Below are 27,801 nucleotides of genomic sequence, written 5' to 3' on the forward strand. Positions count from 1 at the left end.
GACAAAGTATATTTCTGTTTTTTTCTTCCTAAAAATCATCTAAACATTCATGCTTTAAGCTACTTTTCGATTAAAATTAGAGCTGCAAAATCAGTAAACAGACATATTATATTTATTCAGAAAAACAATACAAAGACATGCACATTGAAAAACAGCCACTACAGTACTAAAACAAGCTCAACATAATTTCATACATTTTTAGCTTGTATATTTACAGCAGTGCCTTCAGTCTAAGGTTGCAATCATGTATGTGCAATCCCCCAATCATGTATGTGCATTTTGGGCTAAAGAGTTGGTAACCGAGATACAGTACACATTTTGAAGATGGCACATTTGAGGTACGGAACTTCAGTGTGGAATAGTAAATAAAGTATTTCAGGTGATCCCTGAGCAATACAACCATTAATATCCACCCATGACCAAGTTCATCTTTCCAAGATTTGTGCCTGACCTCAAATATTTGGACACCATGAAAAAGTGTTAATCTTCACCCAACCCATATTAACTGCTCCTTAATTAAGTAATTTAAGGTCAGGTGTTAAGTTGCTTTGTTTTTATTTGATGAGTGAATGGTAATGCACAGGCAACTACCACTCTGAAATCCATGTTCTTCAGTTTTCAAAGACCCAGTGAGACTTTGAGCAACTCTGCCATTTGTTCAGTCATAGCACCATCCTCACCTGAACAGAGTGAAAAAAGCTCAATGAAAAGGAACCTTTACTCAGCAGTGAAGACAAACTGAGTTACACTACAGAGGGTCTCTTAGCAGTTGTGTGCACTCACCCCCATCAGTGGTCATGTCTTGTTCCAGTTTCAGCTTCTCCTGTCCCACGCGGAGCATGCAGTCCTCAATTGAGTCCTTGCTGATGAGCTTGAACACCTGGACGTTTCTGCAGAGCAAAAAGAAAATCAGGAACCATATTTCTGTTTTTGCTCATGCCAACCTCGATTTCATCTTCAGGATTCCCACAACTTTTGCTCAATGAATTCCATGTCTTTCCCAGTCGTTCATGATTAATGGATAAGGATTAAAAAAAAAAAAGTGCAATATCGAGCTGATGAGTTGGACACAACTAAAATGTTTTACAGATGACCCAAAAATGAATAATTTACTCATGCTTATGTTCCAAACTTGTATGATTTTCTTCCGTTGAACACAAAAGGAGACAATAGTTTAGAATGTCAATGTCATCCTCAGTCACCACTCACTTTCATTGCATCTTTTTTTCCTCCACACAATGAAAGTGAAAGGTGACTGAGGCAGACATTCTGTCATGTCAACTGCATGACACAGGTTGTCATGGGTTGTCAACAAGGCAGCACCCATGAAGGGGCGACCCACTCCATGTAAAATGAATCAGCTTTTATTGGTTTTCTGATATGACTGGAATCTTCATCTGTTGTGTGTACATCATTTTCAACATATTTCTAAAAAAATGCTATTTATGTCTGTGTAAAACACTTAATTAGCAAAAACGTACTAAGTGCACCATTAAGATTTAAATTTACATGACTTTTCAAGGCCTGGAAATCACTACTATAAAAAATGTCCTAATATTTCCAGGTTTTCCATGACAGTGGGTACCCTGCAGTATACTCCTTCATTCATGTGGATACTCACCTGGTTTGCCCCATTCGATGACAGCGGTCCTCTGCTTGTTTGTCATTGAATGGATTGCAATCAATGTCATGCAGTATCACTGTGTTAGCAGTGGCGAGATTGATGCCCTGACCCCCAGCACGGGTTGATAGAAGGAACACAAAGATCTCAGGATTTGTGTTGAACTGATCAATGAGACCAATCCTAGAAATGCCAAGAGGGTCGAGTTAGACTTGATGACATGAGGTACTCAAGAAGGTAAATCAATTATTCACCAGTTCACCTCTCTGCCATGGGAGTAGAGCCATCCAGTCGAACAAACTGATGATGAAGATTGTTCAGCAGAATCTCCACAATGTCCAGCATCATGGTAAACTGACTGAACAGTACAACCCTATCACCCTTAGTGAAAAAACAAATAACTATTTTAATAATATTAAAATTAACAAAACATGACACACTTATGTCAGTGCATGAGTATAAATGAACAATGAGTTGAATTTCATAATAAATCACCATTAGGGCCGTCACGATTATGAAATTAGGCTTACGATTAATTGTCAAACAAATAATTAAGATTACGATGATTAATTGTCAGTTTTAGGGTTATAACGATTAATTGTAATATACATTTTAATTTCTTGTGTTGCATGTGTGCCTCATATACCTTATAAAGTAATTTTTCATATTTAAAGGAATAGTTCACCCAAAAATGAAAATTTGCTGATAATTTACTCACCTCATGCCATCCAAGATGTATCGGAGTTTCTTTCTTCATCAAAACAGAGTTTAAGAGTTTTAGGATTTCATTTCAGGCCGCCTCCTCTAAACAATGCAAGTGAATGTCCTCCATTTTTTGACGGTCCAAAATGCATATTTAGGGTGCATCAAAATAACCCACACGACTCCAGTCGACAAATAAAGTTCTTCTGAACCCAAACGATTGATTATTTTTAGAAACAAAACAATACTTATATACCTTTTAACTACAAATGTTCGCTTCCGTACACCTGTGATGCGCGCTCATGAGAGGGATGACGCAAGCTCATTGGTAAGGTCAAACATCACGTGGAGGAGGAGGCAGGAAGCGTGTCATTGTTTACAAGAGAAACTAGCACAGACCAAGCACCGTTCACAAACTAAAACAGTCCAAAACTATTTCAAAACAATAATAATAATAAAAACAAAAAAATAATTTCCAAATAATAAAAAACACATTACTGCAGTAAATATCCATCCTTTATTTCGGAGCAATTCCGCTGCGTTATCTACTTGTGCTTTTTCTTTAGCAGAAATATATAGGCTATATGACTGTCAGGAATTCAAGCCACACAAGTTGTATTTAGTGAAACCAAGTGCGAGAGCGTTTACTGAGATTCACAGGATTTACACAATGAGATCAATGGTACAGGTGATATCACACAGAGGAGAAGCTTCACAAACTGAAGAGGGATTCACATGGTTTAAAGTCCACAGAGCTGAAGAGGTAACAGGCGAAACAGCAGGGTAAGCACTAAACAGATATCGATGAAGATCAAGAGCATATACAGACAGGTAAATAAACACTGCGAGTCCTTTGTGTGAGACTTTACAAGAAGTGGCGTGAAGGTGAGTTATTTATGCAGGCAGTGATGAGCGAGTGAATTGAATGCAGGTGCGGTGAATTAGAAATCGGGTGATGAGGAGCGGAGTGCTGAGGGAGGTGCAGAGCCCGAGGGAGGCGTGACAATGACAACGTTTTTTGGGTGAACTATTCATTTAACTTCAAATATATAAATCAATTAATAAAATAGGGAAATATGATTTCCTTTAAAAGCTTTAAAAACTTATGAATGACATGAAAAGTAATGTTTTAAATATAAAAAATTTATAAAAACTTATATTATATTATGCAATAACTTTCACACATTATTTTAATTCTCTTTGATTAAACCCACAAGCCCTTATTTCTCTCATGAAGCAAAACTTGAGATTTTGTTTCACCATTTTATCACTCCACAGAAATAAGGGAAGCGTATGTGTCTCCTGTGTTACTGCGTGTCATTAACACTGCGTGTATGAACCCGATATGACCAGGAACACTTTCCATTACACCGTCGTTAGTTTAAAGTGAAACCGGAGTTTGCATTCACGATCAAAGTTCCTATTTGTTTGCTTATATTTTCACGGGAGTTTGGTGCGAGCCTCTTCTGACAAAGAGAGCATCAGAGCGCTTGAGAAGTGCTTCACATGCTCTCCTGGTCAGAAGCTGATTTGGTTGACGTCCGCGGTGCGGCTCAGTGAAGCTTGGAATTTAAGTGAATGGCACACAAACATGCAGTTTGTAGAATTTATATTTTCGCTTAAAATCCCCTTATTTAGGCATTAAAATGTGATTGGAATTTGAAGTGCACAATAATCACAGTTATCTGAAATAACAGCAGATAGATCAAATAACCACGATTAAAAGATTATTCAATAATCACAACAGGCCTAATCACCATTAGTGTTGTCAAAAGTACCAGTATTTCGGTACTAAGTCGATACTAAAATAAAAAAAGATGTAATGATACCGGTGTTCCTGCATTACCGGTAGTACTGAGCACCGACTCTATCCGGTACAAGAACGCAGTATGACTGACACACAACTGCTTTAAAAAGCTCATTTTGAGCATGTGCTCTGAATCCTTACACTAAAATGGACAATTAATCAAATTAAGATTGCGACATGTCCTAGTGTGATTTATTAAAGCACTAAAGGCTGCAATCTTAGTGTGGATGAGCTCCGTACTTTATATGAATGTATAAATCTGATCACTCATACACTGGAAACTCCACAGACATTCACGTTGTTTGAGATGACAAAGCATTAATATTTTTACATTTAGTCATTTAGCAGACGCATTTATCCAAAGCGACTTACAAATGAGACACATAGCAAGCAATTTGTCATACAAAGTTTAACAACATCTGCAGTATAGGACTGCCAATTTCTCACAGTGGCTGGAGTAGTAAAGATGCTAGCACAGAAGAAAGGATTTTTATTTTTTTGTACATTAAGTGCAGGTTAAGAGCAGTAGTAAATGCAATTAGTGTGAGTTGGTTAAGTGCTCGCAGAACAGATGTTTTCAGCTGGTTCTTGAATGTTGAGAAGGTAACTGCAGATTGTGAGGAGGTTGGAAGTTCATTCCACCACAGAGCAGAGCACTAATCCACTGTAAAGCGTGTATTACATGTAGACTATATTTATATAATTAAATCTCAGTTTTTGCCTTTTAAATCTCAACTCAACTTTAATTAGCATTTAAAACAAGAGTTGACCAAAGTGCTTCACAGTAATAAAATTTAAAATATAACATTTCAAAATTACCACAGACACAAACACTAGTAATCTAAAATACAAAGACACCAAAACTGTGTCCTACATTTCATCTGATAGACTAAAAGGCCAGAGTAAAGAGATGAGAATTCAGATGTAGACTTAAGTCTTAAAAGTGACTTCAAAGTCTTCAATGATTACACTGGGCAGTGTTGTGAACATAGACTGTATATAAAGAGACAACACGTCTCCACTTCCTCGCACTGTACAAAAACGAAGCCAAAATATCCCGGAAAAGTCATTTGGAGCCAGAGTTTGTGATCGTGGGGTGGAGCCGTGGTATCTCTAGACAGAGTATAATTCAGATTTTTTCCATATTATTTTCTAAAATAAATATTTAGTAACTGCTAGCTACCGATCACCTGCTTTTTTCCACATAGCTAATTTTAAACTGCTTGTTGTCTTAGCTAGCTAGCTAATAACATTAATTTACTGATTAGCTTATAAAGCACAAATTTAACTAACCTAAAAAAAAAAAAAAAAAAACGGCAATGATCCCTCAGATAGGTTTGTACTGTTTACTGCAGAACAACTCATTTTGTCGGTTTGAAACAGACAATCAATCACAGTTATGGAAAATTAAAAGTTAACGCTTCATCTCCTCCCGATGTTCCCGAAAAGAAGTCTGCAGGTGCCTCCGCAACTACTTCACTCAGAGAAGCTGTCTATCACAGCGTCACACACCTTTTTTATACCATCAAATAACTAATTAAAACCAAACTTATCAGAAAATGAACACCTGAACATACATCAACGTGATAAGAACTACCTAAACTGACAAATTATCTTTGGGAAAAATTTATTTGAGGTGTACATTGATTTTTTAGTTTAGCTCTTGTCGAATCCGCTAACAGGGGGCGGGGTTTATGAACTATAATGCAGCCAGCCACCAGGGGGCGATCGAGATGTTTTGGCTTAACTTTTGGGGAGCTGTCATATCGTCCATCTTTATATACAGTCTATGGTCATGAACTGTCAATCCGGAAAAATTAAGCTTCTGGCAAAAACACGTCATAATAAAAGCATGATTCGAAATAAAAGCTAGACACCTGAAATTGTGACTGAAATATTACAATGTATATTAAAAAATAATATTTACTGGAATAATAAAAATAATAATAATAATAATAAAGTAATATATCTCAAGCAAGACTGCTGTTGAATAGAAGTTTGGCAAAAAAAAAAAAAGACGCTGAAACGTTCCATTTTCACTTGTTAATATGTTTAAGAATTAATTGATTAGACAATATTTTGATGATCAAATTAAATTAAACTTTAAAACATGGAGTTCTGGAAAATAATTATTAAACTATAACTATTAAAATAATTATTAATAACTAAGCTGGTGTGTTCAATAGCACATTATCATATTAGCATATTTTTGCTGTGGTATCAAATTTGGTATCGAGAACCATGAAATTTCATTGGTATTGGTACTGACTACTGAAATTTTGGTACTGTGACAACACTAATTACCATCATTAAATAACATCCAGACATACAATAAAAATCAGAGATTGCAATAACTAGGCTCTTGTTACCTTTTCTTTGAGCTTGGTGAGAAGCTTAGTTAGAAGTGCAAACTTTCCAGAGTCTAAGATGAGCTCCTTCTCCAGCTGAAAGCTGCTGATGGAGCTGTACTGCTTGCATAAATTATGCAGCTCAAAGTCAGACATCACCTCCATGTCCTCTTGGATCAGCACATGGTCTGCATCAAAATGGGTTGGCTCCTAAAGAGAGCAGAACCATGTCACCTTGATCATAGTATAGAATACACCTACTTGCTTCACACGGGTTTTGAGGACACAGAAGGCCCGGTCACCCAATTTCAACACAATATTCACTGCCTCGCACTGATGTCATCACATAAAAATATGAAATCTAATTTGCATGACTGTCTGTGAAACATACACAAATGTGAAGAATTGGTTTCAAGGCATTTTAAGAGACATAATCCAAATGCAACTGGGGGGGAAGAGTCATGACAAAAATATTTCATGGTATTTAATGAATTACCTTTGTTTCACCCTTCCCAATAAGCTTGCACCATTGCTTTTACTCTTCCCCACATGAAAAAAATAAAATTGATGTCTGGGAGAAGAGTGTGACAACTTTGTAACCTTTGTAACTTTGTAGCAGATGGTTTTAATTAGGAAACTAATTATCTAGTCATCCAACAACTGACTAGTTGATTAGTGGGGTTGACTACTAAAATTACTATTTTTGGGAGTCGCGTGGCACCATGCGAGGTTCGGACATTTGAACAGCGAGCTCTGCGCACTTTGCTAGTTTTTAATTCTTTTTGTGTCATAAACTGGTGAGATTCGATACACCCTGTTACATAACTGTTCTAGAAGACAATGTCAAAGAATTCAAAATCCTCGGGCTCTGGAGACATTAAAAGACGCTTACGTGCTCAAGTTGAAGCCCCTGAGCAACAGGGCACAAGCCCGGGACTAAAAGTGAGGTGAAAGAGATTCAGCATCAACTGTTGAACATGATGGCGATGCTGACGAAAGTCGTTGCTGACTTGGAGGATCTTGCTGTAATATGTCGATTGATCACTGCCACGGAGACGAAATTCACCGAGTTGGTTACAAGAGAGATGGATGTTGAGAAAAGGATCGATTATCTAGAGTCATCAGAGAGGGAAGTAGCTGCTAACCCACTAACGACCAAGGTAGAAACAACGTCCAAATTGTTTAAAATTCCTGAGGACGAAGAAGGCTGAGATATGGTGAAATTCCTAGATGAGCTCTTCCTGAGTCTGCTCGACATAACAGGCCTTAGGTTGGAAATAGAGCGAGCTCACAGAGTTCCGGCTCAGAGATCCACGAAGGGAGACAGGCCCTGATCAATTCTGGCCAAATTTCTGAGATCATCCGATAAAGATCTTGTGTTACCCGAGGCGAGGAATAAAGGAAGGCTTTCTTGGAAGAACCACAGCATTTTCTTCTTCCCAGACTTTGCGAATTCGACAAGAGAAACGTGATTGAGTCAAGGAATGCAAGAAACTCTTACATCAATGGAAGGTCACTTTTGCACTGGATATGTTGCAATATTTACATGCCCACAGCAAGCAATGTCCTTTATAAAGTCAATGGAATACATAAGTCATTGTGCAATACTCTCGATGCAGCTAAGTGGGCCTGACTCACTGAACAGTCACTTGACTGTCCGAGGAAACTGGGCACCTTTGTTTCTTTTTGTGTTGGTTCAAACTCAGTTTGTTTTGTGGAATAACACTCCTTAGGGACAGTTTGTGGATGAATCTGCACGTTCTTTGTGCTTATGCCTCCTATTGGATGGAGTCTGTTTTGTGGAATATTTCTTGCAAAACATTGGAGTGATTAGGGAATTTGTTGCACTCATGTAACAGCCAAGTGGGCCTGACTCACTGAACATTCACTTGACTGTCCGAGGAAACTGAGCACCTTTTTGTTTCTTTTTGTGCTGGTTCCGGTAGGGGCTGGAGCTTGTTTTGTGGAGGAACACACCTTCGGGACAGTTGTGTGGATGAATCTACACATTCTTCGGCAAGGTTGCCCTCTTTCCCCATTATTGTTCTGTCTTGCCCTGGAACCATTAGCAGCCATGATAAAAAGGGAAGATGATTTTCCAGGGGTTGTGGCAGGAGGTATGGTGCATAAGCTTTTGCTTTACGCAGATTATTATTCGTCTCCAACCCCATTAGATCTATGCCTTGCCTCCACAGAATTATTAATTCCTTTAAGTTCTCAGGATATAGAGTCAATTGGTCTAAATCCAAAGCTTTGGCTCTGACAGCATACTGCACAGTAACGGCCTTCCAGCCGGGTGCCTTCCAGTTGCCCAAACAGGGCATTAAGTATTCAGGCATTTTATTCCGAGCAAATCTGTCTGATTTAGTTCATTGATCCATTAATAAAAAGGTTTGAGCGATGTGGGCAGGTGGGCTTCATTACATTTATCTATGATTGGGAAGGCTAATGTTATGAAAATTAATTGTATTCCAAAATTTAACTACCTGCTACAATCTCTCCCTGTAGATGTCCCCCTCTCTTATTTCAAGCAATTTGATAGCATAGCGAAGTCCTTCATTTGGAATGGTAAGTGTCCTAGATTACATTTTAATAAGCTACATAGGCCGACTGACAAAGGTAGGATAGGCCTACCCAAGAGTAGTTTGTTTTATTATTATGCATTCGGTCTCAGACATTTGGCTCATTGGTCGCTTCCACCTGAGAGAGCCCCTCCCTGGTTTTGTATTGAACAGGAAGTTCTTGCCCCATTTCGCCATTGCAAAGCCTTTCTATCAAACTAATCGGGGAAGTTACACCCCGTTATCTTGCATTTGCACTCAGTATGAACAAAGGTGTCCAGAGTGTTTAATTCGGACATTTATTTAAATGTTGAATCAAGCATATGGCTGAACCTAAATTATGTATTAATAAGTCCCCTTTCTGCTGGTCAGAGTGGATTGTGAGGGGGGTTACTTGAGATCATTTGAAAATTTGGTTCAACATTTTGGGATTCCCAGATCTCAGTTCTATATGTATTTACAGCTGCGTCACCTGCTCTGTATTGTTTTTGGGAGTAGCATACACTCCCCTAAAGTGGCAGATACCCTGGGAGAGGTGATTACTGCTTTTGGAAAAGGTCATGAGGCATTAGTGTATTACTCCCTGCTAATTCAGAGTCTGGGGACAGAGCTTTAAATTCTATCAAGAGATTATGGGAGTTAGATTTAAACTTGGTATTGGAGGAAGGAGTGTGGGCTAGGATTCTAAAAAAATGTCAAGTCTGTATCTAGAGATGCAAGGGTTCGCCTTATGCAATTCAATATTTTACAGTGATTCTATTGGACCCCCTCTAGATTGTAAAGGCTTGGTCTTAAAGACACACCCACCTGTGGGCGATGCCAATCAGAAGATGGAGACACAACCTATGTTTTTTGGGGGTGTGTTAAGATCCAGTAATTTTGGTTGAAGGTTCAGAGTTTTATATGTGACGTTTTGGGTACTCAAATTTCATTTTGCCCCAGACTCTGTATTTTAGGCAATGGGGCGGTCATCGATATAGGGAATAAACATAAAAAATTGGGTCCTAACCAGTGTTATGATCGACAGACAAGTGATTTTAAGGGGTTGGAAGTTGGCTGGAGCGTCCCATTTCAGGAGTGGTGCTCAGAGATTGGGAGGGTGGCGGCTTTTGAAGAAGGGTCATATAGAAGACTGGGGAATTTGGATTTGTTTGTTGGGAAATGGGGCAGATACTTGGCATTCTTGGAGGGTTCTCGGGGTGGAACATTAGAGAGAGAGGGGTAGCTGTTAATGTGTGTGATTATTATATTTTTTGTGTGCATGTACTCATGTGTGACCACAGGGATGTTTGTTGTGGACTGGGGGGGGGGGGGTGTGGAAGAGGTTGTAGTGGGAGTTAAATGTTGATTTTGTGCATTTATGTTTTCCTTTCTGTGTTCGATGTAGGAATCAATTAAAATGTTAATCATAAAAAAATAAAAACAACTATTTTTAGTGGTGGTGGTTTTAATGGGAGACGTAACTCTCAAATTAATTGTGAAACAAATTCATGGACAGCATTTTTGCACAAGTATAGTTTGTGCTTAAAAGTGAAAAGTCAGCACAGTAAAATCTTCTGCAAAAGTTTAGTCTCTTTAATGCTTCAAGTTTATTCCATTTATACATGACTGCTCTTTCAGCCATCAAAGCGCTGCATCAACATCATATTACAAGACGATCACTGTCGGACATAAACTCCTCTGCTGTCAGTAATGTTCCCATATTTATGAGGTGCACTGGAGAGATTGAAGTCTTTTTGCTGATTATGTCTGACACTTTTTAAATAATGTCATGAACTAGGTGTACCCAGTACCCACATCATTATCTTGCAGTTCTGTACTTTGGATTGCACAGCGAGGATCACCCTGGGACTCCTAAATTCTTTGGTTACATTGAAGCACATCATTCTGCGTACAGGACGCGCATAAATGGTTTTGTGCAACTCTGTATTGGAGCCCTTCTTGTTTCTTACAGGGTTTTTCCTGCACTGAAACTTTTTAGACGGCCATTGAAAGGAAATTTCAGGAAGCAAATTTTATGATGTAAAGCGGCGAAAGCAAGATAAATAGGCGCTAAATATGCTTCTCCTGTGGTACGCGGATGTGTGCAGGGTGATTGAAAACTGGTATCGTTTGCATATCACGTAATCCACCGATAACTCTCGCACAAGTGATGCGCTCTTCTCTGTCCCATTACTGTATACTGGAGCACGTGTGTGTGTGCGTCAGCTGGGCTTCCCTCGATATGTGAGCTCCGATAACAGGATAGCGCAGAGCGGCTTCCCTCGATATCATGGTGCATAACAAAACTCATGCGACCCATTTGAATTCTACATGAGACTTTTCCATTTTTATGTGATATGAAGCAAGCAACCATTTCAAACGGTTACAGCACAGAAATTCTGAACAGTACTGACAAGGGAAAGAGACAACACCTGCACCAGCATCAATAACACGACTTTTCACATGTACACATTAACACACCCTTACTAACATTTATCACATTAAACTTTAAAAGATTTTTTCATTACAACTGTGGTAGTTGTATTAAAATTTCAATTTCAAATGTGTTTAGGCTATTATTTTTTCACAACTACCTACCTAACAACTGAGCAGCAATCCATGGTCTTTGGTAAACACAAGGGCAAGTAGGCTGCAATGTAAAGTCTGGACCTTTATAAGTTATGAAGGTCATGTGGAACATTGTAATATATTTCCTGTTCTAATGATATTTGATTTTAAGAAAGAAACTGGCCTGGCTTGGCTTCAGATATTCTTAGAATCGTTGACGATTCCTAAAACATTAAGAGTCTAAAAAGCAAAACAATATCTGTTATTAAGTTTGAAACAAACATATTATTACTATCAAAACAGTCCAAATCAGTGGTTTACTCATGAATATTAAAACTAGTCCTACAGAAATGAGGTGTTAAGTTAGTTTGATTACCCACAGCACCTTGAAGTTAAAAAAATCTCTTGAATTCAGAAGTTTCAATATACTCAGATGATCAAAAATACATAATCATTACCACCAAGAAATGCAACAAAATATCTTAAATATTAATTGCAATTTTCTAAAAAGAAAAACTGCATCGTGATGAACATGTACATCAGCCACCACCAAAGACCATTTTGACCCAGGAAAAAGTTCTCTTTGATAGTTCTGTGCAATAATATAGTTTAGTTTACATTTATGTTGAATATCTGTTAGTTACCAAAGCGCTGTGCTTAGCATCTGTATATCCCTCTGAAACGTGTCTGATTGGGGGGTCACGCTAACATACCGAAGCCTAATTATATGTTATCCATAACAGTTTTGCACATCCCTAGTTTTAACATCTTCATATAACAGCAGCATAGGAGTAAAAGAAGTTATGTTAGAAAAAGAGATGATCATGTCATCTCCAACTACTAGAATCCAACAAGCACATTTCACATGTATTTATTCAAAATAACTAAATATCACACGATGACCTTTACTCCAAATTATGTCATGACCACAGAGAAGTGTTGTTTACATGATGACTTTGTCAGCTAAAAGGTAATGTTCCTTTATTGATGTACAGTTCAATATTCAAGAATCCAACAGATAATATATTATTCAGCCTCCCCCATTCTCAAAATTCCCTGTCCTCACCTTAAGCATGGCCTTACTCATGGCAGCCAATTTGTCACTGGTGTAGTACTGGCGGTGTAGCAATGGATGATTAGCCATCTTTCTCAGCTGCATCATCACATTGCAAAGCTCCCGCTCTGAGGACAAAAAGCAAGAGAAAAAGGAAGTGTGGAACAGATAATCAGAGACAGTAAATGTGGTTCAACTATGGAAACAATAATTTCTTCCTAATGGTTAAATAAAACCTCAAGCTGAGAAGAAACCAGTGGTTCATATATTTAAAATGGCAGGCATTTATAAAAGGTATGAAATTATAGTCAAACAATAGAGTGAATACTATCTCCATTCGTAGTCTTCTTGAGCCTATTGAAAAGGTTGTCATAGAGCTTCTGCTGAGCATCACTCATGGGACACATTTCAATCTTCTCTACTTTTGGTGGAAGTTGTTTCAACACCTAAAAATGACATTCAAAAAGTCACACAACCAGGGTGGGTAACACTGTCATAAGTACTAGGGATGTGCACGGTTATCATTTTTAACATTTGGCTAACCGCAAGGTTTCATGAACGGTTAATCGGTTTTTCGTCTGGAGTTGGGACACGGGAATAAAAAATGTTTATTGTAATGGAATTTCCTTAAACACTACTAAAAACAGCAGCAAATAAAGTGCACTGTGAGCCATGAGTCCAAGCAGCACAATACATACATCTTCAAATGATAAAATCTCGCATTGAATCAATCCGTCACTGCCAGTGTATACGCTCTGCATGGGCAGGTTCACACATCCGTGAAGCAGCAAATGCAAATATTATACTGGGAGTGGTGTCACACTGCTGCAGTTAAATAACTTCTTTGGGGTGCTTTGATTTTTAAATGTTTTATAATCAAATTACTTTGTACTTGTCTAATTATTGTACTAAATTTAGACAGCAGAGCAAAAGGAAAAAACACCGTCTTACCTTTTATAAAGCGTTGAAACATTGCTCGGTGAAAAACAAACTAGAGTCATGTTTAATGGTTTAACAGTCACAAAGTACTCTTCTTCAGAACGCAGCACAACAGCCAAAGGAAGTCCATCTAGCATTGATCTATAATTGAAAATTAGTACATATATTCACCCTATACTTGAAAAACTAACTCAAACCCGGCCGGAAAACCTGATGGTTTGTCGGAATTCATCGAGCTCAGGTCAGGTTGTAGGCCTGTATTGCACATGTAGAATAACCAAATAGTGATTTTTGATATTCGAATAGTGACACATTGAACAGTTAACCGAATGTCGACTCTTCGTGCATATCCCCAATAAGTACGTGGTTAAGGAAAAACAAACATACTGGGCAATGTGGTATCAACATTTTCAAAAGTAAAGACCAACTTATTGAAAGAAGTGTTAGCTTTTCCTTGTGCCAGTTCCTAGAGCTGCAATTCAGCTCTCTCTAAATCAATGCTTTAGTCATTAAATGATCTCTGACAATGAAAAATTAAGCCACTACCTCACTCTTGACTCGTCTCAGGATGAATGGCTTCATAATAAGTTTAGCCTGTGTGATTCTCTCCTTATGAAAACTGCTTTCTTCCTCTGATGACCTCTGAAACAAACCAGCAGGGCAGAAAGAGAGCATTCCCTTTAGGTAAATAAAGATAATTGTGTCCTTAAACTGGGAAACATTTACTTTTGATAAGCATTTGGGTGCATGCAAGCAAAAGCATGTTGGGTTCTGTGTGAAACAGTACCGTGGAGAACATCTTGGAGATCTGTGAGGTGCTGCTGGAGAACATGGAGGGCATGATGAAGTTCAGCAGGGACATGAGCTCCAGCAAGTTGTTTTGTAAAGGTGTTCCTGTCAGCAGCAATCTGTGCTCAGCCTGTAGACCATAGACACAAATGACCATGTACACCCAAGGAATATTTACATATACAAATTCAGATTTCAACACTTCTCTACATTTAATAAATTCTGTACTAGGATAAGGAAAGTGTATGGAACAGCATTCTTCCAATTGTATTTGCAATGTTTATGTCTCTGATCTCTGCCTATCTCTCACAGAACAAGCTGCTGGATGACAATCAGTCAGGCTTCAAAAGTGGACACTCCACCTAGACTGCCCTGCTGTATCCAAGCTGGATCCAGATCATCCGTCCTGATTCTACTAGACCTTTCTGCAGCCTTTGACACAGTCAACCATCAGATCCTACTCTCCACCCTCTCTACTCTGAGCATCACAGGAACTGTGCTTGACTGGTTTAATTCCTATCTTTCAGGTAGGTCCCTCAAGTTAGCCTGGGACCCATCATTCAGGCACATGGTTGTTGAACAAAACATCACCGTGCAGCTGGGTTCAACTACAGTAACGCCTTCCAAAACGGTCAGAAATCTAGGGATAACCATCGATAACCAACTAAATTTCACGGACCATATCTCAAAGACAGCACAATCATGTAGATTTCCACCCTACAATATCAGGAAGATAAGACCCTTCCTCTCTGAACATGCAACACAACTTCTTGTTCAGTCACTTGTCATAACTAGACTGGACTACTGTAACGCTTTCATTGCAGGCCTCCCTGTAGGCGCAATTAGACCCCTGTAAATGATCCAGAATGCAGCAGCATGTCTGGTCTTTATTGAACCAAAGAGAGCGCATGTTACACCATTCCTTGTCTCTCTTCACTGGCTGCTGGTTGATGCACTTATCAAATTCAAAGCTCTGATGCTGGCATACAGAACAGTCACTAGGTCTGCTCCAGCATACCTAAAATCATTGCTGCAGAGCTACGTTCCCACCAGAAGCCTGCGGTCGGCTAAGGAATGGCGCCTTGTTGTACCAACACAAAGAGGCACCAAAACACTTTCCTGGACTTTCGGATTCATCGTACCACATTGGTGGAATGACCTTCCCAACTCCATCCGTGAAGCTGACTCACTTTGTCTTCAAAAAACAGCTAAAACACATCTTTTCCATGAGCACTTAACCAGTCAATAAAAATAAATAAATAATTAGTGTTGCACTTTAATCTGTCTTGAATACTACTATTCTGATGCTAGTGAAACTTTGTAATACGGCACTTTTCGTACCACTGTCTCCTTAAGATGATTTGTCTATAATGTATTCCTCTTTTGTAAGTCGCTTTAGATAAAAGCACCTGCCAAATGAATAAATATAAATGTCACAAGAGACTGCTTGCACTGACATTGACGGCCATAAGGCGGCGGTAGCGTAGGGAGTTCATATTTTTCAGCATGTGACCCTCATCAAATACTGCATACTTCAGCCTCAGCTTATGGAAAAGACTCCGGTCATTGTCATTCCCTATTGTGAGATTGTAACTAATACAGTGAGAGAAGAAACACAATGACAGACAAATGTTAGTGCCACTGAATAGAATTAACTATTTATAAATGCAAAATTCAGCATTTTCTCCCTCATTAATAGAGCAACAATACATAAGGATTGGTTCACAACAGTAAAGCATCCTATACTTACGTGGATACAATAACGTTAAAATCGACTAGGTTGCTGAGAATTTCTTGGCGCAAGTATTTCCGGTCCTCCACAGAGCCTTCAAGTACAAAGACGACAGAAGTGATTTAAAAAAAATTAAATTGGCTATACATTAATGAGCATATATACTTCAAGTTGATCAGAATGATCAAAAAATGATACAACCCTATGCAAAGAAAGAACAGAGAAGCAGGCTGCAGATACAAAACTTCTGGACACAAAATAGTGCTGGAAAAGAGTGGAAGTTAACTCACCGTAGTAAACAAGGACTTTAAGACTCGGGCACCACAGACCCAGCTCTCGTACCCAGTTATCTGCAAAGAGAGATCGTACCATGAATCTCAAGCAGCACTTCAAAGCAAAGTTGGCAAATGGTGCACTCAAGTCCTCCTCGGCAGTTCGTACTTATGAGGTCGTAAATCGTAAATATTACGTGATTACATGCATTTGAGTAATTTTAGTCAGAAAGAACGGACCCATTTTGCAATTTCATATTTCTTTCTCTCTTCTTCCACTTACTAGCTAAGACAGGACACTTTTTTTTAGCATCAATGCAACAAAATGAAGAGCAAAGCCACACATTAGGTGTGTAATTAATGCTTTATTTTATCATTCTTGTGTGGCCACATATAATGATGGGTAGTTTGTTGCAAAGCTAATTGAATCTTATTTCTGGTGAATATTATTGTTCATTTACAGTACCAAAAAAAAAATAAAAATAAAATTCATCCCCAGCTAACCTGCACAGTCAAAATCCTCAAGTAAAACTGAATTATTATCTATAACAATTTGCTTCCACATGTTTCCTAAATCGACATGCCCCTAACTCAAAGTCGGGGCTCAAAGAAAATTCAGAGTTTTCCACTTGTAATAATGACTTTGTGGTGTCATTTATGTGTGTTCAGCTCATAAGTACAATACATTCTGACAATTCTGACATGACTTAAATGCCTCAAAAGTCAATTTTTTTTTTGCAGGGCAGTGAGTAAAACAAAATGTTTCCTAGAAAAACTTGCTACAAAAATTCAGTATTTAGAAACACATTATTCGTTACACTTCCTCAAAAATAGGGGTCTCTTACCCAGTGTGGATGAGGGCACAGTAATGAGATGAGGGCCCATGATGCCTTTTTCATACAAATGAGCCAGAAAAGAGATGGCCTGAATTGTTTTTCCTAGCCCCTGTGGAAAGACCAAATTAATTTTGACTAATGTCCATAGTAGTACAGTGCCACTAGAGGATTATAAGAACCATATGAAGAAAAAAAAAGTCATTTATTCAATTTGTCCTTCCGTTGGATTTGTGAAATTGATTTCATGTGACCTTATGAGCTCAAGTTGACAGTGCAGTGACTCACCATTTCATCTGCAAGTATCCCACTGAGCTTATGCTGGTGCAGCAGTATCAGCCACTTCAAGCCAATCAGCTGATATGGCTGTAATTTAAAACTACAAGACCCCCCCCCCCACCCCCCAAAAAAAACAGATAAGAGACAGAAAAAAAGAAATTATTTGGATTTTTCCACAATACAAAAGATGGCTTAATATAAGATCTTATGTTTGAATATCGGATATATGAGCTCACTTGCTGTTCAGGACTTTGGGTTGCTTCATAGACCCCATGCCTAATTCTATGACCTGGGTGACATCTTTAGTCATTTTCTGTGCAATCTTCTCACATCTGCCCATGAGGTGTCTAACCACCTGTCTCTCCTTAAGCACCACCTTGCAGCCATGTACCAGGTCTATAGACAGGCCATTGTCCTTATAGAACTGCTCTTTCTGGGAGGAAGAGAAACAACACGTACAGCAAACAATGATTGAGTCTGGCAGAACAGACACTGTTTAGAATCTTACCACATCCTTCCAAGTGTTGAAGGGCCTCAGGGAAATGATCTTCTGGGCTTTTTTGATTGAGCAGCCAGATATCAGAGCAAGTTCATCTAGGGAAGCCTCCTGGAGGAAAGAAATGATCTGGTCTTGGAGATGACCAGAGGTGCTGTCCTCATCCTCTGATTCCAAATCATCCGAGACACTCTCAACATCACTGTCAAGCTCCTCTTCATCCTCAGAGCCACTGACATCATCTAATGGCTTTTTATCTCCCCTCTTCCATTTAAACAATGAATTTGTGGTAGTATTTTTGCTGCTGGCTGATTTCTGCATCTTGGGAGTAGACAGACCAGAGACTTTTCGCACTGATGATTGGGCTGCTGTCAGCCATGTTGACAGACTTTCAGGCTTCGGCAAGCGCTTGCCAGTATTTTCCTTGGAGTGAGATAATTTTGGCTTTTGTTGTCTCTGTTCTTCTGGGGAACTGACATCTGCATTAGCGGGAAGCACAATTGGCTCAAATCATTCTCACATCAAAATTCCCATTCTGACAAAGTGTAGCAGAAATGTAAGCTAAGGTTCATTAACTAAAAATGTTCCATCTTTTACCAATTTGTAATTTTTTTTTAATTTTGACAGCTAAAAAAAAAAAAACAAGAACCAGACTTGCACTTGTCAGTCTTGCATGATTTTAGTTTTATAAATCTTGGTAACTTGGTAACGTGGTAACTTGTACAGGGTTCCCACTCTTTTCAAGGAACAATTTTCCAGAACATTTTATGCAACCAACAAAGGTTATATTTAAGCAAAAACACATGCACCATTTATTTCGGGCTTTTATTTTGCCGTTTCTCTTTGTTTTTGACTGTAGTTTCTAACCTCCAGATAAGCAGTTTGCTCCATGGCCCATTGTGATTATTAATCCCCGTAACGATGTGATTTAAAAAATAAATATATAGTCTGAATATGCCGTTCACTTCAGAGTGCTCTCTGTCTCTGTCATCTCACACACAAAAGAGCACGTGTAATGATGACTGTGTTTTCAGTGTATGAACAGCCGGCTCTACACGTATATTTTGAAACATGCATCACTTGCAGATTACTTATTCAACTGAATCAGAGACTTTTTTTAGTTTAATTATCACACTAGGACATATCATAATTTTAATTTGACTAATTGTACAAATCAAACATTCATTTTCGTCTAAATATGTCATATTCCATCACATTCTGCGTTTTATTGCTAATGCCATTTTTATGACTAGATTCAGTGCTTTCCACATACTACATGTGGTAACCGCAGTATACACTGACTCTGATCATTGAATTATTGAAAATTAATTCACACCCCGAAGTATTAAGGCCGAATCACCATGTGTGAATTCATAAAATACATAAATAAATAAAACTCAGTGGTCTCACTGTCATTGTTGTCTAAAGTTCATAACTCTCAGGGATGCAAACTCATGAGGGGCAAAAAAGGTGAGACAATTACTGATCCACACGTTTTCTTGTTTTTTTTTTTTGTTTTTTTTTTTAAGTATAAGATAAAAGCACCAATTTAAGATATTTTAATGATTCAAGTATAGCAAATTATCTGCACAATTGTGCAGAATTAGCTGCAAAAATAAAAGATATTTTGTTGTGGCTTGCCTCTGTTTCACAAATTTGTTCAGTTTCATTAATTGACTAGTTTAGTGACCACTTCTGGAGATGCCACTAGGTGGCGACAAATGAGCGTCTTATGAGTAAGTCTTTGAATAATTTTGAGATGTTCACAACCGAAATCTGCCAAGAGACTTTATAGTATTTAAGCATTATAAGAACAAAGAAGATCTATAATTTCCATTCAGTTTGTGAACTGCAGAGCATGACTTTTCATCCAAAAAGACAACAATAAATCTACTAAAAATAATAAGCATCAATAATGTCCTTACCTTCTCCTTTATTAAAATTTGCATGTCAAATCTACTGACTTCAGTAGAATGTTTAAGTATTATAAGAAAAAAGCAGATCTACTGTATCATTTTCATACAGTATTTAAACTGCTGGGCATGACTTGTATTAGAAAAGACAACAATAGCCTAATAATAATACTTTTGATTTTCAATAATGTCTTTTCATCATTGTAAAGCGCATTTCAAATGAGTCGAGTTGAGGCATCAATGCTCCGCTCAACGCCAGATTCAAGCACCGCTTTGCCCTCCATATGACAAGCATTGCAGTAAGCGTCGCAGAGGGGCGAATTTACAAGTTTGCCATGCAAGAAAGTAGGCGGTGTGCACATTAAACATTGAAAACATGTATTTGGAAGAAAAAAAAAAAAAAAAAAAAAAAGGCAATTGCTTTGACTGCAGAAAATAAAAAGAGGACGTTTATGTTCAGGTCTTAATTTATTTATTTTTTGGTGAATGTAATTACTATAGTTCAATAACTGGGGTCTCTGGATACTCCGAAACAATAAGGTAATAATTAAAATGAATTAGGAGACATTCAATATCCAATTTAGACAGCTTTAAAAATGTTCTTGTAGCTTTGTACTCTCAAAGACATAATTTGTGATGCAAAAACCTGTGTGAAAAAAAATTTGGGGTGTAGTTGGAGCTGAGGTTGTGTTGACGCGTCACTTTATATACTTCAATGTATTCGGCAGCGCTGACGCAAGTCATGTGAAAACCCCTCATCAGTCACTTTTACGCATTAATAGCTCTTCCACCCTTTTCTCTCTGTGATGAACAAGGTAGACTCACATACAGATGCTGAAGTAAACAAACAACATGCCCCTCTCATTCTGTCGGTCGGTACATGTACTAGGTCATTCAGTTTGTTTATCAATGAGAAGTTTCATGAGTGCCAATTCTCACTGTGCATGCGCTGCTGCAGCCAAGCACACGATTGGCTGCAGCTGTAACCAATCAAGCGATCTGCCTCAGTCAGACCGTGATTGCAAAGCACAAGATTGGCCGCTGCTGTAATCAATCATGAGGGTGTAAGGCCCTTACCCGCTAACGTTGTTTCACAATGCACAGCCACCGGCAGTGACAAAATGATACAAATTTGTGTATTTGACTCCTATTCTGAGTCCCGATCGTTACCATGTTTTTTGTATATGTAACGAAAACCTCGTTAGCAACACAGTCAAACCATTTTATTATACTAAATTATTTTCCAGGACATTTAGGTATTTCTCATTTTCCATGACTGGAAAACTGCATTGAAAAATTCCAGGTTTTCCTGGACGTGTGGGAACCCTGTTATAGTCTATATTTTGTAGTCCAAAACATGGTGCATGACTCAGAATTGATACCGGCCTAACTTAGTGCGAAGTTAAAGCAGTACACCACCACGTGTTAGCTAGGTTACTTCTTGAGGTAAGCTACTCCCTGGTAAAATAATCTTTGCCTTTGAACTGTAATTAATTAAAATGTTGGCTATATCATTTGGTCCCTCAGAGTGATGGATAATAATGTACCAGAACCTTTGACACAAGGACTATTTGTAGAAAATGTATGAGCTTGTAAGACCTTGCTGGGCTTTTGGCCATCTCACCTGATGATGAAAACACAAGCAGTGATCCCAAAGCATTTTCAAAGTCCCAGTCGTGCTCTCTAAGAACATCCCTTAGGACCTGTTATAAAAATTGACGCATAAACCCTCCAGAACCTTCCACTGCATCAATAACTTAATATGGCTTCATTATCAAAACTTTGATAGACCTCCTTTTCTAAATCAGGCAGTTTCTTCTTCAGCTTCCTCAACAGAGCCTCCTGCCTCTCTCTGTTTGGCTCCTGGCTCTCCTCATCCTCAGAATCTTCTTCCTCCTCCGAATCAGAGCGCTAAATTAGAGTTAATAGTTAAAGGAAAAGTACTCAATATAACGCCTGTTTTGCATTGTAAGTTATAGTACAACTACAGCAGGCTTTCACATGGGAATGTTTTTTTTTTTTTTTTAAACAGCGTTACAGCTGCGGCTCGATACAGAAAAATAAAAAAATAAAATTGATTTCTATGTAACTATTTACTTTATTAATGACCATACTTATAAAATAGTTATCTTCTGCTATGCTCTGACACGCTGCTTCAGCTTCCAATGTTAATGCTCTAGCCTGTTAACCTGTGGGCCAAAAAAATAAAATAAATGCTCTGCTCACGCATGTGATGTAAAACAGGCATCAAGGCGATCATGGCAGACTGTGACAACACTAGGCCTCATAAATGAAACAAACAGAAGGAATGTGTGTGTAAATCTACTTACAGTTGAAGTCAGAAGTTTACATACATCTTAGCCAAATACATTTAAACTCAGTTTTTCACAATTTCTAACATTCAATCGTAGAAAACATTCCCTGTCTTAGGTCAATTAGGATAACTACTTTATTTTAAGAATGTGAAATGTCAGAACAATAGAACAGAGAATTATTTATTTCAGCAAATTCCCAGTGGGTCAGAAGTTTACATACACTTTATTAGTATTTGGTAGCATTGCCTTTGTTTGACTTTGGTCTAAAAATTTGGTTAGCCTTCCACAAGCTTCCCACTACAAGTTGCTGGAATTTTGGCCCATTCCTCCAGATAGAACTGGTGTAAATGAGTCAGGTTTGTAGGCCTCTTTGCTCACACACATTTTTCAGTTCTGCCCACAAATTTTCAATCAGACTGAGGTCAGGGCTTTGTGATGGCCACTCCAATACCTTGTCTTTGTTGCCTTAAGCCATTTTGCCACAATTTGAGGTATGCTTGGGGTCATTGTCCATCTGGAAGTCCCATTTGCGACTGAGCTTTAACTTCCTGGCTGATGTCTTTAGATGTTGCTTCAATATATCCACATAATTTTCCTTCCTCATGATGCCATCTATTTTGTGAAGGGCACAAAAGCACCCCCACAACATGATGCTGCCACCCCCATGTTTCACGGTTGGGATGGTCTTCGACTTGCAAGCCTCACCCTTTTTCCTCCAAACATACAGTGCATCCGTAAAGTATTCACAGCGCTTCACTTTTTCCAGATTTTGTTATGTTGCAGCCTTATTCCAAAATGGATTAAATTCATTATTTTCCTCAAAATTCTACAAACAATACCCCATAATGACAATGTGAAAGAAGTTTGTTTGAAATCTTTGCAAATTAAAAAAAAAAAAAAAAAACACATGTACATAAGTATTCACAGCCTTTGCCATGACACTCAAAATTGAGCTCAGGTGCATCCTGTTTCCACTGATCATCCTTGAGATGTTTCTACAACTTGATTGGAGTCCACCTGTGGTAAATTCAGTTGATTGGACATGATTTGGAAAGGCACACACCTGTCTATATAAGGTCCCACAATTAACACATTCATGTCAGAGAACAAACCAAGCCATGAAGTCCAAGGAATTGTCTGTAGACCTCAGAGACAAGATTGTATCGAGGCACAGATCTGGGGAAGGGTACAAAAAAATTTCTGCAGCATTGAAGACCCAATGAGCACAGTGGCCTCCATCCGTAAATGGAAGTTTGGAACCACCAGGACTCTTCCTAGAGCTGGCTGCCCGGCCAAACTGAGCGATCGGGGGAGAAGGGCCTTAATCAGGGAGGTGACCAAGAACCCGATGGTCACTCTGACAGAGCTCCAGCATTTCTCTGTGGAGAGAGGAGAACCTTCCAGAAGAACAACCATCTCTGCAGCACTCCACCAATCAGGCCTGTATGGTAGAGTGGCCAGACGGAAGCCACTCCTCAGTAAAAGGCACATGACAGCCCGCCTGGAGTTGGCCAAAAGGCACCTGAAGGACTCTCAGACCATGAGACACAAAGATTGAACTCTTTGGCCTGAATGGCAAGCGTCATGTCTGGAGGAAACCAGGCACCACTCATCACCTGGCCAATACCATCCCTACAGTGAAGCATGGTGGTGGCAGCATCATGCTGTGGGGATGTTTTTCAGCGGCAGGAATTAGGAGACTAGTCAGGATCGAGGGAAAGATGAATGCAGCAATGTACAGAGACATCCTTGATGAAAACCTGCTCCAGAGCGCTCTGGACCTCAGACTGGGGCAAAGGTTCATCTTCCAACAGGACAACGACCCTAAGCACACAGCCAAGATAACAAAGGAGTGGCTACGGGACAACTCTGTGAATGTCCTTGAGTGGCCCAACCAGAGCCCAGACTTGAACCCGATTGAACATCTCTGGAGATCTGAAAATGGCTGTGCACCGATGCTCCACATCCAACCTGATGGAGCTTGAGAGGTCCTGCAAAGAAGAATGGGAGAAACTGCCCAAAAATAGGTGTGCCAAGCTCATAGCATCATACTCAAAAAGACTTGAGGCTGTAATTGGTGCCAAAGGTGCTTCAACAAAGTACTGAGCAAAGGCTGTGAATACTTATGTACATGTGATTTTTTTTTATTTATTTTTTTATAAATTTGCAAAGATTTCAAACAAACTTCTTTTATGTTGTCATTATGTGGTATTGTTTTTAGAATTTTGAGGAAAATAATGAATTTAATCCATTTTGGAATAAGGCTGTAACATAAAATGTGGAAAAAGTGAAGCGCTGTGAATACTTTCCGGATGCACTGTAACAATGGTCATTATGGCCAAACAGTTAAATTTTTGTTTCATCAGACCAGAGGACATTTCTCCAAAAAGTAAGATCTTTGTCCCCATGTGCACTTGCAAACTGTAGTCTGGCTTTTTTTTATGGCGGTTTTGGAGCAGTGGCTTCTTCCTTGCTGAGCAGCCTTTCAGGTTATGTCGATATAGAACTCGTTTTACTGTGGATATAGATAATTGTCTACCTGTTTCCTTCAGCATCTTCACAAGGTCCTTTGCTGTTGTTCTGGGATTGACCCTCTTGCACTTTTCCCACCAAACTACGTTCATCTCTAGGAGACAGAATGCGTCTCCTTCCTGAGCGGTATGACGGCTGCGTGGTCCTATGTTGTTTATACTTGCGTACTACTGTTTGTACAGATGAAAGTGGTACCTTCAGGCATTTGGAAATTGCTCCCAAGGATGAACCAGACTTGTGGAGGTCCACAATTGTTTTTCTCAGGTCTTGGCTGATTTCTTTTGATTTTCCCATGATGTCAAGCAAAGAGGCACTGAGTTTGAAGGTAGGCCTCAAAATACATCCACAGGTATACCTCCAATTCAGTACACCTTCTATCAGAAGCTAATTGGCTAAAGGCTTGACATAATTTTCTGGAATTTTCCAAGCTGCATAAAGGCACAGTAAACTTTGTGTACATAAACTTCTGACCCACTGGAATTGTGATAGTCAATTGAAAGTGAAACAATCTGTCTGTAAACAATTGATGGAAAAATTACTTGAGTCATGCACAAAACTATATAGTTTGCTAATATTAAATCTGTGGAGTGGTTAAAAAATTAGTTTTAATGAGTTCAACGTATGCAAATTATCATTGTAATTGCGACAGTTTGTTAAAATGGTTACCAAATTGTTTTATTTTTTTTTTACATCTACAAATTTGCAAAATAAATACTCCAAATTTGTTTTTAAAACGTAAGATTTAAATAGATCTCACCACAATTTTTCTCCTCTTCATTGGTTGAGTATCATCATCTTCACTATGACTTGCCTTCCCTTTCCATCTGCCTGAATCATCCTCTATAAAACACACAGAAGTGGAAGCTTTGATATGAAAAACCATTTTAAAAGGTGTAACGCACATTTATCATCACAAAATAAATTGTGACAGTGAACAGCACCTTGACGCAAAGGACATGAAACATTAGAAATAAAATACTACTGAGTTTAAATTAATTCTGTGAGAAGACTGAGGAGTGATATGAGACGCAAGTTAGGAAATCAGTCACCTGGGATAACGGTCAATACTAAACTAAAGTTCAATGGCCACTAAAAATATTTGACTGCAGAATGCTGCGATTGACCAGTTCCAGAAAGTAGTGTAATAATGCAATTTATTAAGAAGAACGGCTTTTAAGCACTACACAAATACTAAAGTTAAAACAAGGGTTGAATGTTTTACATCTATAGGTCAGATATGTACTTTTAAATAAAAAAAAGTGTTACCTTTATCCCCATATACTATCAAACATTGTGCTACAGCTCCCTCCAGTGTGCTAGTACTCTCAACCACCTGTCACAACAAAAAAAGAAATTACAAAGGAGTACAAATCCATTGTTCACCTGGTTTAATAAGTATTGCTGTTACATCAAAGACAGATGTGTTACCTCCAGCAGATCTTTCTTGCTCTTCTGAGGAAACATCTCCATTAGTTTGGTCACTCTGTCTTCGATTTCTTTGTTTATCTGGTGCTTAGTCTCTAGTACTGACTTTGATGGAGTATCCCTACAAATTAACTGCATGTTATCAATTATTTCATACTGGATGCATGTAAACTGAAATTTCAGACAGTTCAGAACGCTAGTAACGTGGTCAGTAAGATTCACATCTATGGAAAAAGTGTGTAGAAGCAGCTGAGTGAAGACCTGCAACAGTTTTACTCGTGGTCTCACTTACTTGCCCATCCTGACAACCTTGTCATCAGCAAAAACATCCTCCAGTGCTTGTCTCGATGTCTTTCCTGGAGCACATCGTACATCTATCTTCCTTTGGTGGGCTGCAAACAGAAAACTCAAGACTGAACCATGAAATCTGACAACATTAACATTCTGTGACAATATATATAGACTGAAAAATACGGTCTGAAATACAGCTGGTTGACAATGATAATGAGCAGATAATGAGGGTAGGCAAGTGAAAATCTTACTGACCACAGATGTTCTCCACAAGAATACAAACTAGAATTACATATCTAATCAATGGTCGCACATACATTGAAAATAACGGAATTTTACGAACGTTAAGAGCGCACTTATACCGTCTAGGTAGGCTGCTTGCTAGGGTTTCAGACACGGCCATTAATAAATATAAAGAACAAGGCGTGGTTTTTAAAATTGTATTTTCTGCTCACCCCGGAGATTCTCTTTATCCGACCTGGACTCATCCACAGATTTACGACTGTCAACCCCTCTGTCTTTTTGGAAACGGAACCGGTCCAGGTTGAAGAAGCTCATGTTGATATGAATATTTTTAAATACGACCCGTTATGAGAATCTTCTGTCTCGCGTGGACTGATAGCCGCCGGTGATGCTCGTGCACTTAATTATGTCCGATAATAAATCCCTCTAGACAGCTTCACAGACTATCAAAATCTGATCTGTATATAACACAACATTACATCAGTGTCACGATTGTTTATTTTCTAAAATATATAAGGTGTAAATTCTTTGTCTTTCGATAATTACAGCGCGGTAAGTAACGAACACAGCAAATGAGACGTTCAGTTCCCGCCACCGGCTGGCGTGCGTCACTTCCGTTTTAAAACCAACGGAAACACGGTAGCCTTATCCCTTTAAATTCTCAATCAAAGAGGTTTTTAAATATTCTTGACGACTTAAGGGAGAAAGCATTGGAGATAAAACAATTTTATATAAAACTACTGTTTTGTGATAATTTTTATTTAGTAACAATTTTCAGTATATTAACCATGTTAAGATTATTAATCGCATTCGCATCATATTTTTCATCTTACCCCAGACTTACTCACATTCGACGTGTTTTATGCTTAAAAGTTTCCGACCAGACGCTATCATAAAAAAATTTACATGTAAAAAATTCCATGCAATTAATTTTACATTTAATTCCTTCTTCCATCCACCAGGTGCCACACTTTGAATACAAAGCTGCAGTTGCATGTCCTGCCTGTCCCAATGGGGGCGACACTGAGTCTCTTTCTGACAGAATGAGCATTATGATCCCAGTGCAGAGACTGGTAACAGGTCCTCCCTATCAGATTTA

At 38.6% G+C, this 27,801-nt stretch overlaps 1 protein-coding gene across 2 annotated transcripts; it reads right to left on the bottom strand.

The window, feature by feature from the left end:
- Positions 1-94: 94 nt before the first annotated feature.
- On the bottom strand, positions 95-27,325 carry LOC127424332 (SWI/SNF-related matrix-associated actin-dependent regulator of chromatin subfamily A containing DEAD/H box 1A-like). Of its 2 annotated transcripts, XM_051669410.1 has the most exons (23): positions 26,915-27,324; positions 26,461-26,560; positions 26,172-26,289; positions 26,010-26,076; positions 25,501-25,583; positions 21,688-21,807; positions 21,521-21,599; positions 17,996-18,462; positions 17,724-17,920; positions 17,497-17,587; positions 17,221-17,320; positions 16,394-16,453; positions 16,122-16,197; positions 15,829-15,964; positions 14,370-14,501; positions 14,129-14,224; positions 12,972-13,089; positions 12,656-12,771; positions 6,500-6,688; positions 1,884-2,002; positions 1,622-1,804; positions 784-890; positions 95-680 (listed from the first exon to the last, which is right to left on the bottom strand). In XM_051669410.1, exons 1-23 carry the CDS (start codon positions 27,015-27,017, stop codon positions 619-621), a joined length of 2,919 nt encoding a protein of 972 aa, XP_051525370.1. In that variant the 5' UTR covers positions 27,018-27,324; the 3' UTR covers positions 95-618. The 2 variants fall into 2 exon arrangements, 1 of the variants encoding a protein (XP_051525370.1); XR_007894462.1 differs by lacking the exons at positions 95-680; positions 784-890 and having other exon boundaries at positions 1,775-1,804; positions 1,884-3,078; positions 26,915-27,325.
- Positions 27,326-27,801: the final 476 nt, after the last annotated feature.

Source organism: Myxocyprinus asiaticus, chromosome 33 (genome assembly GCF_019703515.2).
Source record: "Myxocyprinus asiaticus isolate MX2 ecotype Aquarium Trade chromosome 33, UBuf_Myxa_2, whole genome shotgun sequence".
In the NCBI taxonomy this organism is placed as follows: domain Eukaryota; kingdom Metazoa; phylum Chordata; class Actinopteri; order Cypriniformes; family Catostomidae; genus Myxocyprinus; species Myxocyprinus asiaticus.